Source organism: Lathamus discolor, chromosome 3 (assembly GCF_037157495.1).
Source record: "Lathamus discolor isolate bLatDis1 chromosome 3, bLatDis1.hap1, whole genome shotgun sequence".
Taxonomy (NCBI): domain Eukaryota; kingdom Metazoa; phylum Chordata; class Aves; order Psittaciformes; family Psittacidae; genus Lathamus; species Lathamus discolor.
In genome coordinates, this window is record NC_088886.1 from 132,210,084 (window position 1) to 132,230,651 (window position 20,568).

The 20,568-nt window shown below is 40.6% G+C and overlaps 3 protein-coding genes across 4 annotated transcripts in view; 1 reads left to right on the forward strand and 2 right to left on the reverse strand.

The window, feature by feature from the left end:
• Window positions 1-20,568, forward strand: part of WDFY4 (WDFY family member 4) — a 142,665-nt gene that overhangs the window by 87,487 nt on the left and 34,610 nt on the right. For both annotated transcript variants that reach the window (XM_065671835.1, XM_065671836.1), the window contains exons 44-47: window positions 5,635-5,783; window positions 6,891-7,011; window positions 9,315-9,400; window positions 10,303-10,365. In XM_065671835.1, coding sequence (XP_065527907.1) covers window positions 5,635-5,783; window positions 6,891-7,011; window positions 9,315-9,400; window positions 10,303-10,365 — 419 coding nt within the window. The remainder of the gene's footprint in view (window positions 1-5,634; window positions 5,784-6,890; window positions 7,012-9,314; window positions 9,401-10,302; window positions 10,366-20,568) is intronic.
• On the reverse strand, window positions 13,182-14,037 carry LRRC18 (leucine rich repeat containing 18). Its single transcript, XM_065671840.1, has one exon. The coding sequence runs from the start codon at window positions 14,035-14,037 to the stop codon at window positions 13,258-13,260; it is 780 nt and encodes a 259-aa protein (XP_065527912.1). The 3' UTR covers window positions 13,182-13,257.
• Window positions 13,991-20,568, reverse strand: part of VSTM4 (V-set and transmembrane domain containing 4) — an 88,771-nt gene continuing 82,193 nt past the window's right edge. Inside the window, exon 8 of the mRNA XM_065671838.1 lies at window positions 13,991-14,070. Within this exon, the coding sequence (XP_065527910.1) occupies window positions 14,044-14,070 (27 nt within the window). The 3' untranslated portion in view covers window positions 13,991-14,043. The remainder of the gene's footprint in view (window positions 14,071-20,568) is intronic.

Sequence of the window (20,568 nt, forward strand, 5' to 3'; positions counted from 1 at the left end):
ATCTGAAGTTAACAAGAGGGCATGGCCTAGCAGAAATCTGGGCACAATGCCTTTCCTTGAAAGAGGGGCTGGAGAGATCACAGGACATAGTAGGAGCAGTAATAGAAGGGACTAGCATAAATCTGAGGGAGTGGGATCCATGACTGAGGGAAAGGAGCTGATTAAAGAACAGGCTCAATTGAAAGAGGGAGCAGCTGTAAAGTTCTGCATTTAGGACTGGCGGAATGGTGTAAGGGGTCTGCATTCACTTGGTGGAGCCAGTGTTTTCAGAAGCATCACCACCTCCCTCTGCAGTTCTCAGGAAGTGAAATGCAGAACACCAAAGCAGGATGTTTTCATGGGAGCGCTCTTACGCTTCATGTCAGCGTGAAGATGCAGCAGTACAGAATGTTACACATGCTGACATGCAGTAGGAACAGAGCCTAGCTATGTGGTCAAAACAAAGAACTCAGAAGCCAGGTCCTTGTCACAAGCCGTTTCTCTTTTCTGTGTCTTAGTTTCTCATCTTCCCTCGCTGCTGTAGGAGCAGAGGTTGTGATGGCTACCCCACTGCAGGAAGGAGTGATAAGCAGTAGTAGGGGTTTTCAGTGTGAAACTCTGCCTGTGTTCAGACGGGAGCATATGAAGAAGGACATAGTGTGGCAGATAATTACTCCTCTGACTTGCTCTATCTGGGTTTCTGCTATAGTAGAGAAGATACTGGGAGCCCCTTCTCCAGCCTGTGCACCTCCACCCATACCACAGCTCAGTGAACAATTTTGCTAGGAGGTGCAAATGACAGGGTCTGACTCATGCGCCAAGTGTCACAAAAAAAACAAAACCCAGAGCATCTTTAGCCGGATCTCTGCTCTTCTGGATGTGCTCCTTCACCACACTACTTTGTTCCATAGATACGCTTCCTAGTATTCTCCCTTCCTATCTGCTTCTGGGTTGGTTTGGGTTTTTTGTTTGGGTTTTGTTTGTTTTGGGTTTTTTTGCCGTTTTTTTTTTGGTGTTTTATTTATTTATTTGGTGTTTGTTTGTTTGTTTGTTTTGGGGGGGGGGTGTTTTTTTTAAGTGTTCTCCTGAATGAAACATGTCTTTCAGTTGTAAGGCTGTAGCTGTCCTCTGGATTTCTTCAGGGCTCCAAAAACCCAGGGCCCTGACGGCCACCTCAAGCAAGCACAGCTGATTCCCTAACGCTTGCTTTCTGTAGAACGATGCAGCAAGGGAAGGAGCAGGCAGACTTTGCCGTGGTTCTTCCCTAGAGAGCCATAGGGGCAGTGGTAAGGGCATGAACTTGTATGAGCTGAACTAAGGGGAAATTTAAAGGATCGTGTTAGTTTTTGGCAGCTTTTTTTTTTTTTTTGAGAGGAGCCTGGAGTGAGACAGAGATGTCTTGGTGTGCAAGAGGCATGAACACAATGTGATTGGAACTGTCTTCCAGATGCTATCATCAGCTAAGGGGTGCCAGCCTCTCAGGCTCGTGATGGGCTGGGACAGATGTCAGCTTTCATTACAGAAAGCAAGCACAAAGAGCAGTCCCAGTGCCCACAACCATGTACAAGAAAAGAACCACCTTTTGCCACCCTCTTTTCTCACAGATACCTGATATTCTTTCCTTGCAATGTTTGGGAAGTTGTTAAAACCTGAGAAGTGCACACAGAAACACCTCCTACATGGGGATTTTGCTCCAGTGAAGTAAGAGAGGGAGGGTGAGTAGAGGCTATGTGCAATAAAAGGGATGTGTCCTGGGTCTTCTAAAGCAAAGCTGTAACCACAAGGATTGCTTTCTAGTGATTGCAAATGGCTTCACTCAAGTATGAGCAGAAGAAATTTGATCTCAAGTTTGTAACAGTTCGAATGTGAGAAAACTTGAGCCTAGAGCCCCCACCACTAAAGACTAGGTCAAGTGGATTTAATTTCCTTTGATCACTGAGCAGCTGGTAAGAGTGAAGCAACCTGCCATGTATCCTTAAGTTGTGATTTATGAGACCTGTGTGTGTCGGTTTCAAAGTAAAATGAGACTTAAACAACCAAACCAACAATCATTTCAGGGAAGGTCTTATGAGTAGCATAGAGAGGAGGTGGGATTGTATTGCTCTTGCCATAATAACACATATTTGCTTCCCTGTGAAAGCAATATATTTGATTTCATCTACTCATAGTCATTTTAAATTCTGTGGCCCTAAATAACAACCCTGCTTTATGGCCAAGTTCTTTGTAGCTGGTGCACCCTGGGATCCCCCAATGCACCAGAGAAAGGGCAGAGAGAATATATAACTACAGGCTTCATCTCTGTGATTCCTCATACAGTGGTGCCTGAATGTGTTGCTTTTATGTGTATCATGCAAAGTTATTGTAGCTTTTGCTGAGCAAGTGATTAGAGACAGCTGTAAGTGTTTATAGAAAAACATAAGATGTGACAATGAGTAGGAAGGGGCTTTAGGAAGTTCCCTAAACTAGTGGTTGTTGAGAAGGTGTATGAAGATCAAGAATCACGCCTTACCTAGCTTGTTTCTTATACTCTTTCCATAAGCTTCTGTTACTAAGATGCAGGATAGTTAATTAGATGGGCATCTGAACTGACTTGGAGTAGCCGTTCTTTTGTCCTTATTCTGTAAAAATTCTATGTTCACGAGATTATGTTTGTATGGGATGGGTAAATGTGTTCCACTGACATGGTTTTGTGACTTTAATTTCCTTATTGTATTTTCCCCTGGACGGGCCATGTTAACACTACTAGAGTCTGCAGGAATAGATAACTAATGCTAACCTCCTCCAGAGTTTTTGAAAACTGTGTGAAAACTGTAGGCATCAGGTAATTCCTTTGGAAATCTGCCTCTTTAACTCCAGAGCAGATATGCTTGTATTGCTATTTGCTTAAATACAACTGGAACATTTACAAACAGCTCTTCTGAAAAACAAGAAAGAAAGAAAAAAAACCAAAACCATGTCTTTAATTCCCACTTACATCTGCATGAACAGAGCAATCAAGAGATGCAGGGCTCTGGGCAATACCTTAGAAGGTAATTACTCATTTTATGTCATGTTTGCTTCATTGATTAATGATTTTAGTGGCTGGTGGACTAGATTTTGTTCTGTTTTGACAGAAAAGGAAAGTTTTTATTTAATCTATGGTAATTTCAGGCTGCTTGGTGTTTCAATGCAAGACTAGGTACAAAATTGTTTATGGTAGGGGTTCTGTAGTACATCTCTTTGTCAGATCTTTATTACTCACCTGGAATAAAATGAGCCCTGTTCTTCAAAGAAGAACAATTGACTCAATCCACAGGCCTTAGGATTTCTAACAGTGCAGATGTGTTTAATTCTGTTGGGGGTGATATAAAATTGAAGAAATGGATTTGGCACTGGTGACTATTACTGGTTGAATAGTACAGAAGACAATGTACTGGGGCTTGGAATTTTAAGGTTTGAGAAAGAGTGGTACTTGCTTTCTCTCCCTCAAGGCCTGCTTAAGTGTCCTGCTCCTGCCTTAGGTAAAGTAACAAAGTGTTTAGTGCCAGACCATATTAGCGATCATGAGCAGGCCCCCTTCACAAACCATGTACCTCCCAAAACCACACATATAATCTCTGGCACAGGGGCTGGATTTGCTGAAGTGGATTTCTTAGAGGTCTGGATTTCAACTTTGTGTTCATTTAGCTATTTTACACAACTGCCTGAGGTTTCAGTATTCAGTTACCTTCCTTTTGGGAAGAAGAGATCTTTCTGCCACTTAATTACTTCAGGAGACCCCATGGTTTGCTAATGTGAGCAGAATTCCCCAGTACTCTCAGCACAAGCATACATGCCTCTAACCATGTAATCACATGCACAGAGGCACTCCAGTTCAGAGACTTCTGTCTACAGAGACAGGTGTTCCTTTGGGATCTGCAGAAGTGATGGAAAAATGCTAGCTTCCTCTTAGAAATAATTTAGAAGGGAAAGACAAAGAGATTGAAGGAATTTTCCTCAAAAATTACTCACAGAAATATTCTGTGATTGTTTTTTTGTAAACCCAGAATTAAAAAAATCTTGTGTGCCCACGAAGTGATTTAAAAATGAAACCCCCCATTTTGCTGGTAAAATAATTGCATTTCAGTAAAAAAAAAAAAAAAAAAATAAATAAAGGCAGAAACAAGATTTTATTTCAATTATTTATCAATTTATCATTTATGTTATGCTGGCATCCAAGACTGAAATCTTGTGTATCAGTGCAGACCTGAATTAGCCTATGCGTATTTTGGGATGGAGGCAAGGAAGGTTGTAGACTTGGTTCCAGAACTAGTGAGGTAGCAACAAAGGTAAAAAGTGAAGCAGAGCCATGCTTGTTCTACATATCATCATGTAGACTTTACATGATGTAGTAGAACCAATGCTATTTCTGGGTGTTTTTTGCATGCACAAAAAATAACACACAACTTTTGTTCTTATGAAGTTTGGTAGAGCTGAGATCACTGAGATCTTAAGAGTAAAAACAGACTTTGTGGTACTTCTTATACTTGTCAATCAGTACCCTCAAGAGCATTGCAGTAGATTTCAGAACCAGCAAACTTATATTATGCAAATACCTCTCAGATCTATTCCCTCTGTATGCAGCCATTTGGTCCTTGCAGGTGGACTCAGGCTGCAAAATTCTACACTAGTATCTGGATTGTATATGCTTCAGAATTGTATTGATTTACAGGGGGAGCTTAGCAGTGAGAAGCTTTCTTAGTATATAAGGTAGTATTTCTGTTTTAAGATTGTGGGAGCATTTGTGTTTTGTTGCAGTAAGAGTGTTTGAAAGGATTTTTGCAAATAGAGGGTGCTTCATCTGAGATAGGCTAATAGCCTGATGATTAGCTCCTGCCTCCTTCCCTGCAAATGTAGGAAATACTGGTTGGAAATTTTGTTCCAAACTGAGCACAGTCAAGAGAGGTTTCTAAACTATTCCAGGATGCTTAACTGAATCTTTAAAACAACTAGAATCATAGACTCATATATTTTGATTGGCCTTCTGTATAAGACAGGAAGGAAAATTTCCAGTGCAAGGAGTTTTGTGTTACTGAGATTTCAATCCATTGTATGCTGATTCAGCTGGCCATGTTGAGTTAGATATTTAGTAGATATATTAGATTTTTTCCTTGTTCATTGCTCCTTGGGATCTCTTTTCAGGGTTTTTTCAAGTGTAGATTTCTCTAGGATCTACATAAAAGTATTTGCCTTTTCTCTATATTCTAAATATACATTTATTTATTATATGTCACTGTTTTTCTCTATGTGACTTGTTTCCTCAGTGCTCCAACCCCCTGCCTGTATAACTGTTGATATTTGCTGTCTAATAAAGTTTTGCAGTGCTAACTCCTGTAACATTTGCAAGCTTTTCACATTCTGTATTCATGTTGCTAAATATAGCTACAGAGAGATGGGAAAGGAGCAGATTTACTGGGGGGGGAAAGAGCGTCAGACCCTTGTACTACTAATAACACAGAGGCATGCGCTGTCAGTCATATAGTGATTTTGTGGCTGCATCCCTATAGACCTCCCAGACAAGATGACAGCTGGTTTAGTGTATACATATGTCCTTCTGCATCATCGGGTCTTGCTCTTTGCTGTCCCTGTCTTCTGTGTTACTCACCCCTGCCTTCATTATACTTGCTCCCATACTAGGTCACATTCAAGTGCTCTGTGGCAGTTGTGCAGGGGCATAGAGCATTGGAAGGAGTGCTGCTCTTTGGCAAAGAGCACTTTTACATCTGTGAGTGCTTTGTGTTATCCCCTCTAGAAGAAGTGTACTGCACACGTCACTGCTTGTCCAGGTGAGTCATTCATTCCTCCCAGGGATCTGCTTGTTTAACTTAAGTAGTGGCACATGGATATGCAGAATTTGCACAGACTTTGAGGGAATTTCAGAAGGGGTATTAGCACAAGAAGTTTGCCATCCTTTCCATTTGTTCACAGAATTGTTTAACCTAACACAGGTGCTTGTTCACAGGCTTTGTGAACTCTTATCTCCAACAGATGGAGATGGTGGGCAGTCTAACACACATTGCTGTTTTTCAGTTCTTTTAAAGTGTTGTTAATGTGTTTTTTCTGATTGGCTTTTATTTATATGGAACAGTCATTACAGGAGCCATTAGCTCCATTGTCTCATAAGGTTTTTGTTTGTTTCTCCAAGACAGAATTGTAATTAATACTTGGCACACTACATCTTTGCCTCATGATTTATTGAAACTGATCAATATGGAAAATGAGTCTGTAGACTTAGCTCTTTGCGCAATGTGTGCTCATGTGCAAAGCCTAGTGAGACAGTGAATAACTCAGTGATTTTACTCCCCGACTCTCTGCTCTACATCTAATTCTTATGAAGTCCAATATCAATCAATCTGATCAGGTGACTTAAGGATGAATTGAACTTTGATAAAAGCTTAGGTTGTTTTTCTAAGGGATTTGCTATAAGCTAGGCTGAAGACAGCAATAACAGTACATCTACACAACTAAAGTAATAATGAGTTAACTACTTAATTATTAGACACAATTAATTGCTATTTGTAATAGCTGTGTATCCATATGATGGTTGTTCTTGACAGAGGCTTTCAGGTTCTCCACCCAGTTCCTTCCCTTGTTGACTGTCAGACTTCAGTGTGTGCAAAACATTGCTGTCTGCCTACTTGCATGCACTAAAATGTTTTCAAACCTACCCTTAGCCTCCACAGGCTCTTTATTTCATTTTGTGAACTAGTACAAAATCTGCCTTCAGTATTTAGCTTTGTTTTCAATTCATGTATATCCCAGTTGATATTGCTATCTTAGTATTTTTATTCATTTTTTAGGGATCATTTGGGTGTTCATTAGGGTTCTCCTGATTATTTTCTTGTTTGGTTGTTTCAAATAAATTTTTATTTCTTTATGTTTTTCACTTCCAGCATCAGCGATCCATTTATTTTCAACTTATGTCATAAAGATCATGCTGTGGGAGACCAGATGTGTTCTCGTTATTCATATCATGATATAAAAGAGATTCATTTGATGCGCTTTCTTCTGCAGGTAGGAACTAACACTAATGCAATTAACTAACACTAATGGAATTAATGCCTCAGTCATTTGAGGGAAAGCTGCAGGAGGAGTAACAACTTGTGACTGAAAACTACTTGCACGATTTTTACCAAGACTGCTGAGATTTCTTTGCTTGAGTCCTAAAATGCTTTTGCTCCCATCATTGCTTCATTAGCCTTTGGTAGTACAAACTCCTGCCTATATTGACTAGAGTGTTTAAGCACCCTCACTGGAGTCGCTGGCTTATTAGTAGTTAGGCTAACAATGTTCTTCCCAGTTTATCTCCATGTTTTTGAAAATAAGACAAAGTCAATGTCCTGTGTTTAATGGAAGCTCTCAGTTAGTGTCTAACTTTCAGTAATACTCAGCTCCCACAGACTTCAGTAATTTTGGACATCAGTGGATTTATGGGTATGTCTAACTTACTTTAGGCCTCTTGGAATAACTTTCAAGTTTTGCAAGTGAGTCAATAAATGAATCATAAGTTGAAGCAGAGGTATGAGAGCTTGTGCTTGCTCTAGAGGGTTTTGGTATAGTCTAAAGAGTAATTCAGAGACTCCATTTGACAAAAAATATGAAGTTTTGAAGCAGCCATGACTAGTTACCTGTTAGTTTGAATCTATTTTTTGAAGGTTGAAATTCAGCACAAATAAGAAGTTGTTTGGAAAATTCAAAATTTGGAGAAAAATAGGGCTGATAAGTATGGCCCTTATCCATGACTCAGACCCATTTTATTTTATATTTAGTTATGTATGCAAAATGGACAATTTCAGCAGGTGAGACTTGCTTCGGGATATAACACATTTCAGTGGTTAGGTCACTCTCTAATCACGTATAGGAATGTTAAGTCTTGTTCTGAGCAACTGCGTGAAGCTTATATTCTTACGTCACTGATGAGCAACCTGAAGAACAGAACTGTAACCTCTTCTGGGATTGTGAATAGCATCAAAGTTGGCAGTGGAATCCTGCCACCACCTCATATATTCACATGTCTGTGTATGCATAGATTTTTTTTAAACTTGTAAATTGGAAATGCTTTGTGTGACCAAAAATGAAAAACAGAGGTGAGTATAAACAGTCTTTGAGCGGGCCTGGGGCAGAGGTGGGGCTTATCGGTTTGAGGAGGCTTTGTGGTTTGTTGGTTGTGAGGGTTTTGTTTGTTTTGGTTTTGTTGTGCTTTGTTATGCTTCAATTAATGAACTGAAAACACAGGTATCTACATCTCAAAATCTTGTACCTGGACTCCATGCCGCAAACCGCTTTGAAAAAATATTGCAGTAAAAGAAGAAAACTGATTTCTTGTGCTTTCCCTGCAGGGCAGGTGGATCAGCTGTCTGGGCAGCTGCTGTGCCTCAGAGCTGATCTCCTGTTCATGCATATAACCCAGCTCAGAGCAAAGCACTGTGACACTACATGGCCCAGTTCTGTAATGGTGACACTACATGGCCCAGTTCTGTAATGGTGACACTAGAGCAGACTTGGTCTGGAAAGCTGAGCTTCAGAGCAAGTGGAGTAAGCTGTTTACTGTCATAGCTGCTCTCATATGAACTTTTTGCATTATACTTCATTTGTGAATCATGCATGGGGCAGTTGCCATTGTGGTGTTTTTCTAGGTTTGTGTTGCGCCTGCCACATTTGGATTAAAGCTCATGTCTGGGTTTTACTTGCTGACTTTGGACAAAAAAGGACCGCTTACTGAGAAAATAATAGGATTATATGCAAATGCCCAATATAACAATGTATAGAAACACTGGGGGGAAAAGGGGACTTATTTTTCAACTTTGATTATTTAAAACATCGGTGAGAAATGTTAAATACTCACATACATGCTCTGCTGCTTCTGGCCAGGAGAAACTATTTTGGCATTTCTGTTGAGTTCATTCTTTATTTAGAAAGCAGCATGGTTGTTTTCTTAAAGAAGCTGTTATTTAGCATTCCCTTTTTATATTATCTTTATCACTAATTATAAATTAATGCTACTAGTGTCTTGTTAATCACACTGAGATTTCACGAAAAATGCTTGGGAAGTAGCAGGAAGAGGCAGATGATGGAGCCAATATCTGGAGTTTGTTTTTATCTCAAAGCATTTGAACTCCTAATCAACCCAGCAGGACCATTCTTACAGTTGAAGAAATTTGGGGTATTCAGCATATTTTGCTTTATTTCTTCACACTTGATACAAAGTCAAGAACTTTTCATTTTTGAAGCCCTGAAGAATTGGACAGGCCATGGCGGACTCTTTGCAGCAACAGGTTTGTTCAGCAGCACTTCAAACTGTAAATTTACCTTTCCAGGAGATCGCCTTGGAAATATTCTTCAAAAATGGCTATTCCAAATTTCTTGTCTTCCACGACAGTGACCGAAATAAGATATTTAAGAGGTAATCGTTTATCCTGGCTTCAAATGTTTGTCTTGTTCTGCCCCAGGGGCTTTTTCATCAATTGCAGCTCCTTGGTCTTTAATGAGTTAAACTCAAGCAAAGCTATGAAATTTTCCTTTTGCTGACCTGTAAGTTCTTCAGAGCCATTGATTTAATAAGGCAGCTAATGTATATGTAGGACTCTTCTAGCACCCAGGAGTGTGTTGTATGTCCCTGCATCCCAAGAAATTGCAATTATAGATGTGTTGCTGCTTCTCACTGAGATAAGAGCCACCTCCATCTCACTTCACAGTACTGTATGAAAGGAGTTCTTTTTCTTGTTTTCTTCTAATATAGAAAGTTTCATTAGATTCTTTAGGGACAAGATGTTTGGTTTTGTTTTTTTTTTTTTTTTCCTCTGGCTCTGATTTTGGTGTGGAGTTAACTTTTAACAGTGGAATTTTTGTTTTAAAAGAATTCTCTTTATGTGCTTGTTTTGTTTGCTGGAACTTAAATGTAAGACTATGAAGTGAATAATTTGCACTTTGTTTTCTTGCTCTTTTTTTCCCCTACAGCAGTTCTGGCAGTTATATCAGGTTTACTCTCAGCATTCTTTACACAGGAAAAATACTTCAGTATGTAGTACTTCTGCTAAATTCTGCATCCCAGACTGAGGTTCGGTAATTTCTAAACAATCATTGAAGTTCCTTCTGCTCCTGAAATCTCTGAGCAGTTTCTAATGGATTATTGCTTTTGCTGTGTTGTCTTGCAGCTCTGTCCTAGGTTAGAGTCTCGGTGAAATGCTGCGGTATCTTTCAGAAAGAAAGTTGCTATCAGGACATGATAAAGATTACATATACAAATGTAATGTGTACAGATAACCATTTAAATTGTTATAATGTGACTTTTCATATCTTCTGTAGATTTTGCTCTTTCCAACCTGCTTTGAAGTCAAAGGGGATAACAGAAGAGTCCCTGAATATAAGGTAAAACATAGGACACATTGGATAACTGTAGATAAGTGCAATTATAAAATAAATGTAAATAATTTGCACCTTAAAAAAAGCATCTAGAAACTTACCTATTTGTGCCCCTATTTTAAAGACTGAAAGATATCCCCAGAACTCTGAAAAGTGTTCTGAAGTGCAACGTCCACAGTATGAAAACATGAAGAATGTGTTGAGTAGCTGGTTGTGCATAGCTGATGAATAATTATTATCTCCCTAATATGATTCATTAGTAAACTCTGCACAGATGGCTAGTATGGGAAAGAGACAGACAGTGAGCTGAGGTTAGGGCTAACCCATAACTCTTCTGCATAATGGCCTCTTTATTGTGTGGTTAGGGCAGACAGTGATAGATGTACATATGGATGTTTTGGCATGTGCGGTGGAGATTCCAACTCGTCCCTCAGATTTACCACTGTAGGAAAAAAAGTTTTCTCCTGGTGGGACATGAATGAGAATATATTCCATGCTGACCTTGAGTTACTTGCATACCTGTAGCTCTTCTCAGTTTGGACATCTGAGGAACACAACCCAAAGTGCCTACTTGGTGCCCCCTGAAACGATTACCTGGAGGCCAGAATCTGTTGAGACCTAAGGGGCAGATTAACACTATGAGTTGTTGTGTCCTGTGTCAGCTGTACTCTTTTTCATTTTCACTCTATCTGTTGTAGATCATTACTGATCTTGTAAGAGAACATTTTTACCCTTAAGTAGCAGCCATCAGCTTGCAAAAAATATAAGTGCAGTGTGCAGCCAGCTCTGGCTAGAGCCTAACCTATGCCAGAGGTGATGGCTGACCCTATGGAGATGTTCTGTGTGAAGTAATCAATAACTCTCTCCAGGATTTCCTTTCTCTGTTCTTGCTGGGTGCTCAACAGGTGGGAATGTCTTGAGATAGGATCTACTATGGCTGCAGGAACTTTGGGCTTTAGCTGGGGTCATGACTATTGTGAGAAACATTTTACTTGTGTATGTCTTGGAGATGGAAGCAGACTGTATGTCTAGGTTTAAAGTAGCCTGTCCTGAATTCCATAAGGCTCTGCCTTCAGTTTTACTCCGCTTGCTGAGAGAGGACCTTATGCACTTTCAGCATATTTGAGAATGTAAGCTGCCTCTGCCATAGTTTTGGTAGGGCCATGTTAGAGCATGAGCTAAAATATGATAAAGAAGATACTGCCACTGCCTAAGAAAAGCAGCTCTTAAGTGGAAAGTCAGAGAAAATTACCCCGGTGGGCATGCTTCCCTTTACCAAGCTCCAGTCTGGGAACTGAAGGACTGAGGACTGAGGACTTGATGAGTTTACTTTTCCCTCGTTTGAATTCTGGAGCCTCTTCTGAGTTAGAAAAATTCAAGAGCAGCACAAGGGGCTCCTTCCCCATTCTAGGGGGCAATGGCCATGTTTCCATAGCATCCCAGCTTTTCCTGCCCTACCTGAAACAGGGAGGCAGGCCAAACAAAGCTTTTTGCCAGACACACTATTAATAAGTGCACAGCTGATGCATGGAAAAAAGAAATTGCCAGTTTGATGTATCATATGATATTGAGGTGATGATATTTCTGGGAAATGACTTTTTTTTTTTTACCTAGCTCCTAGGAATAATACACAGTTCTGACTCGCAGACTCTACTGTAGCTATTTAAAAACAGTAATGGGCTGTTACTGGACAACTGGGTATTTTGCCCCTGGCACTTTATTCTTCATTTAAATATACTTAAATATTTGCTGTTACCATATGTTACTGCAGCCACAGACAGCACCTCTTCTCATGTCATGCTTGATTGCTTTTATAAATTGCTCATTGCTTATACCTGTATATTGGTGTTTGCAGGCTGTCAGCACTCTCTGCCCTAGGGATGTGATTTGAGCAAGTGAATGCATGTGCTTAGGTGCACTTGTGCATGCGCACATGTGAACAGATAGCTAAAAGTATGGGGGGGACACCAGACCTGATTTCATCAATTCACCAGCTGCCTCTTGCATCATGGAAGAAGGTGACTTTTCTTCTTTTAAGCATTACTGAAGTGATACACCCAGGACACTTAGAAAGAGCAATCTTTTCCCTACTTCTCATCCCTTCTGTGTGTTCCTTGGAGGGAGAATCAGAGGCAGATGAAACATGATGAGTATAGGTAGTGGTGCTGATTGTGTCATGCAAGTTAGACATCACTGCACCCAGGTATAGCACTCAAAATCACAGAGAACTTGCTTATGCAGAGTCTGGCCCCTTGATGGCAAGAAGGATCATTGGCTTTTAGCTTTTAAGATTGTGTTTGTGCTGCTTAGTTCCTCCTAAGTGTAACGTTTGTGTCTGCTGCCTATGCTGAATTGGAACAGGCTCATAGTTCCTTTAGTGAGCTCATAGTTCCTTTAGTGATAGTGCCTATCTGAGATTGTCTGAGGGGTTGGTGACAGCCACCAGCAGCAGAAGTTTCCAGGCCTGTTCCTTTTCCCCCAAGCATTATTTACTGAAACTAGTTCAACTGTCTCATCCTAAGAAAATGGACAGAACTAGTGTTTAGTGCTCAGTGGAGTGCAAGTGAAGTTACTAGAAAAAAAACCCTATCTTTTTTAAAGGTTCCTTCACCAGACGTGTACACACACAAAAGACAAAAAACCAAAACAAAACAAACAAGCCTGAAGAGGGAGAACATGTTGTAGAAACAGCCCAGATGGAAACAGTACTTCCTTTCCCAAATGCACCTTTTTCCCAAATATCCATCTGGTTTAGTTGGTTTGGAGATAGAGATCTGCTGCTAAAATGTAATGGATTTTTAAAGAAAGAACCGCAGAAAAAGTGAGGAGGAAGGTCAGCTTTTTATTAGCTTGGGCTGGACTTCATGGGACATGGTCTGTGGAGTACCTTGGTATGTTTCAAGCCTTTGTGTCTTTTAATCTCCACTCTTCTTGGTTATCCTTTGCAGTGGAATTGGGTGTAAGGAGTAAAGGGAAACTTAGCTTCTTTGAAGAGCTAGGTGTCTCACTGTTTAATTTACTCAGCTTGTCCTTCTCACCCTGACACACCTTCAGGCAGGAAGAGCACAGGTCTTTCTCTTGTACTAAGTAAAGGGTTTCTATGCGTTTAATGGAGTCAGCATACTTTTCTTGCTCTGTTGAATCTGGAAAAGGATTTCTGTCTGCACTCAGTTTCTTGAGCTTGGGAAGATTTTTCACGCTGTTTGGGATGGTGGTCAAGGAATTGTCAAAGAGACCTATCTCCTGAAGTTCCTTCAAAGCCCCAAGGCTGGTAGGAATACTGTCAAGACAGTTCAAGCCAAGGTTGAGAATATGAAGGTTCCTGAGAAGGCTCAGCTCCTCTGGCAAATTTTTGGTGGTCAGCTTGTTGTTGGATATATTCAGGTAGAAGAGGTTCTGAAGTGTGCCTATTGCCTTGGGCAAATCCTCAAGTTGATTACTATGCAGGTCCAGCCAGCGCAGTTTCTCAAACTTCTGGATGCTGTTTGGAATCTTTTTTAACATGTTTCTGCTCAAATCAAGTTCATCCACATCAGCCAGTTTCAGAATGCAATTGGGGAAGGTAGTGATACCCATCTTGCTTAAGTCAAGACGACGTCCCCCGTCAGGAGCTATCCGGATGGAATTTTTGGCAATTTTCAAGGTGATCTTCTTCCCTTTTGGTTTCCCCTTAGCCATCTCTCACTAAAAGACAGACAGATACACCAGACTCTGTGGATAAAGAGTAGAAACTCCAGTAAAGCCTTTGAAAGCAGTGGCTGCTTGTCTCTAGTTAAAAACAAAGTAATCACATAGTTAAAAATTTACTGCTGGACTCTTCAGAGTTCGTTGAGTTTTTTATTGAGATTGGGACTTTTCATCCCTGACGCTGTAACTCTGAAAGCCCTTCCTGAAAATACTTTGAGTAGGTGAAATTCTAACAATTTACAACATTGTTTTATTGCATTGTAGCACCTGTATTACATTACAAGGTGAAATTATTTCTTTCATCCCTAGATACTAATTTGAGCTCAGCATGTAATGAAACTGAATGAAATGTGTTATTATCCATCAGCTGTTTGAGGACCTGAGCAAAATGTTTTGTGGGTCTCAATCTAGTCCTACACTTAAGGGCCTGCACTAAAAGAAGCTATCCAAAATTGTACATATTATCCCAGATTGAGTTGCCTTCTTACATGCCTGGCATCTGTTGACAAGTTGGTTAAATGTCTTGTTCAATGGACCTAAGTTTTGGGCTCTGTCTGATGTTGGAAGATTGAGGTATTTAAAGCAAATGATAAAGAGTATTGTTTAAACCACAAATATACCAGGCTCCCAGATTTGCCAAACTGCTTGCAGTTCACACATCCCTTGCAGGGCAGATTGTAACAGGGGGCCTGTGTCAGTGCTGCTTAACCTTGCCTTTCCAGCCGTGCTGTGGGATGGATGAACTCCCAGTACCAAAGTGCTCTGCTCCCAAAAAATGCATGTAAGTGTTGTGCTCAAACTTTTGATTCATACTGATGCTCTCAGCATGTCATGTGCTTTGTTGAACTGAGCCCTGTATGAGTAGTAGTCTACTATAGTCTTAGGTTTGATGAGCTATCTCTCTAATCAAAGGTCACCATATACGGCTGCTAATTATGGCTGGTGACAAAGGAAATAATAGCTAATTCCTTGAAAATGGATGACAATGTCCCTCTCAACCAGAACACAGAAAGGAGTATGGGTTACAGCTGGCTAATCTCAGGATGGTACTGGGGCTCTGGCATTTAATTGAGATAAGACTCAAATCACAGCTTTGATGAATGATTGTTTAGGACAAAATGTGGATTTGTCAGCAATACATTTCCCTATTAGAAAGGCTTCACTACAAACCCTTGAGGCTTTTTGGCTATTCATTAATCATGTGCAAATACATGAAGGGGGAATTCAGGCTACAACTAAGGCACTTCAGCTCCTTTTCAATTATATGCGATAACCCAAAGTAATGCATAAGCAAGGGGGTTGCCTGCCAGTCACCACCCAACCTCCCAGGAGCTCTGTAATGAGGTAGATGTTTTAGAAAATCCTGGAAGCAGCACAGTGGGGTCAGTCTTGCCCTAAGGTTATGTTCCCAAATTGAATCTTGGTTATTTTATACAAAAATATTTAGGCACAGTTAAATCTTTCTACGTCACTCCCACATTTCTGTCTCTCACTAGTACTTACAGGGCCATGTTACCATTTTATCTGAAGCCCTCTCACTTTTGTTGTATTTAGCCTTAGAGTGTTCCTGTGGCAATACTAATTCTATTCTTTCTATAGTATAGACTGCTAACTGATAACTACTGGTAACTAGTAACTACAGTGAAAAATCAAGCACTTTTTTTACCTTTGTTGATGTTAGTTTAAATAACTTGCTGAGGAGTGGGTAGGAATTTCTAAAGATTAAACCAGTAGTATTTTTTATCATAGTTCACTCATTTTAAAGTTTTGATACAATATTCTTGCTGGCAATTCTGCAATGAAGTTCAGCTGCATGGGAAATGCCAGAGCCCTACTGCTGGTACAGGATACCCTAAGTCTCTTACCAGTGCACAGATGGTGACTACCATGCTTCAAGAAAAGATCTGCAGGGCAGCTTCCTTGCATTTCTTCATGATGGAAAGAGTATTTCTGCTTCCTGCAATTGATGTGAACCTTGTGACCTGGTCCAGGTTTCTCTTTGTCTGTTTTTGTGTTGGATGAGTTGACCTAAACATTTTGATCAGTGAAGCTTTTCAGACAAGTTTGCCTTTAAAAATATGAAAGGGAGCCTCCAGAGAATTTTTTTTTTTAATTAAAAATTTGAATTTTTTTAAAACACTTTTTAAAACATCTTTAAAACTCTCAGAAAGGAAACATGTTGCTCAGCTCCTAATAATTTTTTCTATTACTTTTCATGTAAAATCCAAGGGGAAAACACTGATTCAAACCTGTTCTTTTCTGAAGAATGCCAGCTAGCCAAAAAGTCAGCCTGTTCTGCAGCTGTCTGCTGATGCTGGTTCTCAGCGTGGGTGTCCCTCCGTGCTGCGCTGGCCTAGGAGCACTAGAGGGAGCCTGGTGTACAAGGTTGAGCGTGCACACTTTTCAGGAGTAACAGCCGGGCTTAACCTTCGGGTTCGTGTTCTACTCCGCCAGTAACCTTTGCCAACTTGTTACGAAGTTTGGAACTGGACCTTTCAGATTTTTAAGAAGTCCAAATAAGCAGATTGGAGTAATTTTCCTGAAGATAGATGTCTTTGCATGATGTGCTGGATAATGCCCAGACATCAGAGATTAAATGCCTCCTTTAGCTGGATTTTTTTTAAATCCTGCTGTGGACCTCCAAGATGCACTGATCAGGAAAGCATGAGTCCCTAGGGAGTGTTCATGCTTTCCAAATGCTATTTCCTTTGGGTTAAAAGTTGGAGCCATGTTTCAAACTTAGAAAAGGTGATTTGCTATCCCAAAGATAGGGATTAGAAGTCTGCAGAAACACTGCAGCTCACCAGACAGCTTGAAGGGGATGTGAATAGGTCTCCTGTCTCCGCATGCCTGTAAACAAATTATCAATGTTCTACAGGGCTGTAGCTGGAAATAATGGAGCTTACTTAGCCAGGTCTCATTTTCTTTAGCTCTATATAAGAGCACTTCAGTTCTGTATCCACTGATATTAAAAATGCAGGAATTGCAGGAGCCTTACTTGCTGTAAATGTTAATTATGCCTGTTCAATCTCATGCTCACAGTGCATCTCCTAGAATAGCACAGGCAGAGGTACATGTGTTGCCCTGCTACCTAAGAAATGATGGTAAGAGAGAACTCTTACTTGCTTTAAACCCTCACCTCACTGCCAGGTTCACCTTCTGATTTGCTGGCAAGCCTTTGCCCAGTGGTGGGGCATTTCTATGTGATATTAAGTCTTGCTAAAGAGGATCTTGACTAGACAACGCTTTCCTGTTTTATCTGCACTTGGTAAAATCTTTGGTCTGGATTGGGCTTTTGAAAGCCCAGGGCTAACCCCAGAGCTTTAGGAGTGTTTTACAGGCACAAACCTTTCAGGCTAAACTGATGCAGAAATAAGTAGAAAATGTGTCAGGGGCATCATGCTGTCTGTGGTGCTCTGTGTTGCTGGGAGCTGCGGGAACAGAACAGACCTTGAGCATAAGGGCTAAGACTGTCAGTGCGTCTCTGAGGCAAAGGAGGATTGGAGATTACTCCTTAACTGCACTTAAGCACTTGCACAGGACCCAGTTGTGAGCAATTGTAGCTTACATCTGTTTTAAGAAGGAGATCCAGTCCTAGAAGAATACAGATTTGGACCCTGGTGATGCGCATCTTCTGCCTGAACCTTTCTTCTTTTCTCAGTGTAGGGCTGGTAGGAGCAGAACAAGCCTTCTGCCTGTGACACTGTCTGTGTGTTTAAGGACCTCCACCTCTGTGCCTGTTCTTTTCCTCTCATAGGTTCCTGCTTCCTACTTCACTGCACCCAAAGCTGCACAGAGCCATTTTGATCTCATCTTGAACTAGTCTGTGAGAAAAGTTTTCTCTGTCTTTCTTCCTGAAAGCCTGTGTATTACAGAGCAGGCTTGCCGAGTCCAACAGAGCTACACATGCTCTGCACCTCTCTGGAGGCAGGAAAGCAGTGAGGTGACATGTTCTAATTCACCCATAGAATAGCTCTGTGGAAATCGTAGGGTCATAGAATGTTTTGGCTTGGAAGGAACCTGAAAGATTTTCTAATTCCAACCATGCTGCCAGGGGCAGAGACACCCTCCTCTAGACCAGGTTGCTCAAAGCCCTGTCCAACCTGGCCTATTGGTGCTTTCGTATAAAACTTAAAACCAACATTTGTATAGTAAATGATTTTTCATGAACCAATGCAGTTCCAGCTACAGTAGGTTTTTATTTCCCTACTTACAAGCCTCTCATCATTTCTTTGTTGTTGGATACAACCTGTTGTGGAAGAGAGATTTATTCACTGACTATCTAAAATGCAGTCTCTTGCTAAAAGGGAGGTTTAGACTAAATCCTGCCGTGAGCAAGTAGGAAAAAAGAGATTTTCTTCCTTATTTTTCTTACTTTTCTAGATTGCTTCAGAGATATCACACAGTGCAAGGTCACTTATAAAACCAGCGCCCACCAAGAGTTAATAAAAATATAGTTTCATTTTTACAGTTCTGCCAGACTGCCCCCCTGCATAAGATCTTACCGGCTAGCAGTTAGGAAGACTTACGAGGTGAAGTATAGATGTCACAAGCTCCTTGGGGCTTTTTCAGTAGTGTAGGATGAGCCTTTGTTACTGTGCAGTTGTCCTCTGCCAACTCTTCTCTGAGTCATGAATTAGTCTTTCAGACTGTAAATAAACACGTGAGCAGAGAGCACAGGACAATTTCCTTTTTGTAGTCCTGCAAATTCCGAATCATACTTCCTTGATGGAAAATGGCAGCCCTTCAAGAAACTTGTGTATGTGAGTGTGCAGAGAGAGGAGGAGTGGCAAAAAGGACTTCCCCCGCTCCAGTGTCTTTCTATTCAATTCTTCTTCCACAGCCCATGAAACTTTCGTTCCTAAGCAACAACAATGCTGAGTCCTTGGAGATCATCAGCATAATGTTTGGTTCCAGCATGCAAGTTCAAGCTGGAGGGAGAACTGGATGACATGCAGTGCCTGGAAATGTTAGATTTCAAACTACACAGAAAAAACATCTGGACTTCGTTAGAAGCTGTTCATCAGCTTCTACCATCACTTTAATTGTCCATTTTAGTCATTTGGATATTTCATTTTACTTGGCTATAACACAGTGTGAGATATTTGTGTGTGTGTGTGTGTGTGTGTGTGTGTGTGTGTGTGTGTGTTAAAACTCACAACATTTGTGATACCACCCTTGACACATGCCAGATCAGATAGATATGGACACAGAAGGGAAGGTTTATTCAGCAGTGCAGCAGGGAGGATACAAGCTGCAGTTTATATTCCTCTATCTGTGACCTTTCAAAAGTGCAGCTGTTACAACAGTTTCCCTTTGTAGCATGTGAATTTGCTGGAATTTCTCTCTACAACTAGGGCTACCAAGCTCAAACTTTTCGTAATTGGTTGCAATAATTTCAAAATAGTATCTGGAAAAAAGAACTATGGAAGAGAAGCAGCTGTGTGTTTTGTGGTAGATATTGTTCACAGGAGATGCAACATTGAGATCCCTCTTTTGCTGATAATGGGTCACAGATATTATTGGCATTGGGAAACTGACAATGTTGACATGCTTGCCTGATTCGGGGGATGCAGACTGCATTCTGCTCACCTCAATGAATTAATTGAATTTACTTGATGTTTTTCTGCGCAATCCAAAGTGTGTCTGAATGCAGCATTTCTGCAGTGGAAATGTTATCCCTTTTTCTACTTTAAGCCTGTGAGTATACATGGTGCAAACAGTGTTCCATAAAAGAGGGAGATTCTTTTCTCCCTCCCTAGCCCCTTCAAGATATCCTACTTCAAGGAGCCCTACTTGAATATTATACTTGTTTATAATTTTTTTATTATATTGCTCTGTTCTTTGAGCACAGGGTCAGAATACCTAGAAAGTAGACCAGTACAATCAAACAAGGAGGACACTGTCTGACCTTTAGAATAAAGTAATGTAACCTATCACTTTTCTGAGTTTGAGGGAGACTTGATTGTTTCACAGGGAAAGCTGACATTGCTTTTGCTCTCTTTCTTCCTCTTTTTATAGAAGAATTTGGACCTAGGTTGTGGCTTACCAGGAGGGGGATTTTCCTTGGAGCATTTTTGGTAATTGCAAAGATTCTTTAAGAGAAGTGGGTTAGGAGAGCCTTGGCACTGTTTTGCAGAGAAGTCCAGAGGATGGGAGACAAGAAGAAAATGAAAGCAGCTTTGTGAAGTCTAAGAACCCTTTAAGTTTATTGAGATTTTAGTATTCATTTCAGCAGGGGCAAAAATCTTTTCCTTTGAGATTATCTCGTCTGCAGTGAATCTCCAAATGCATTGAGGTCCACCTGTCTCTAGCAAATTAAGAGCACTGGCTATCACAAGAGTGAGATCATAGTCTGATGTTAATGGAAGAGGGATTAATAAATCACTTATGTATAGTGTAGCCAAAGGTGGATCATCATTAGTACACGTCATGCTTAAATTCTGCCAGGGCTGGTGCCTTACAAATACCTTGTAGATTTAGATATGGATAGCTATATAGGCACACCTCTTAACATCACAT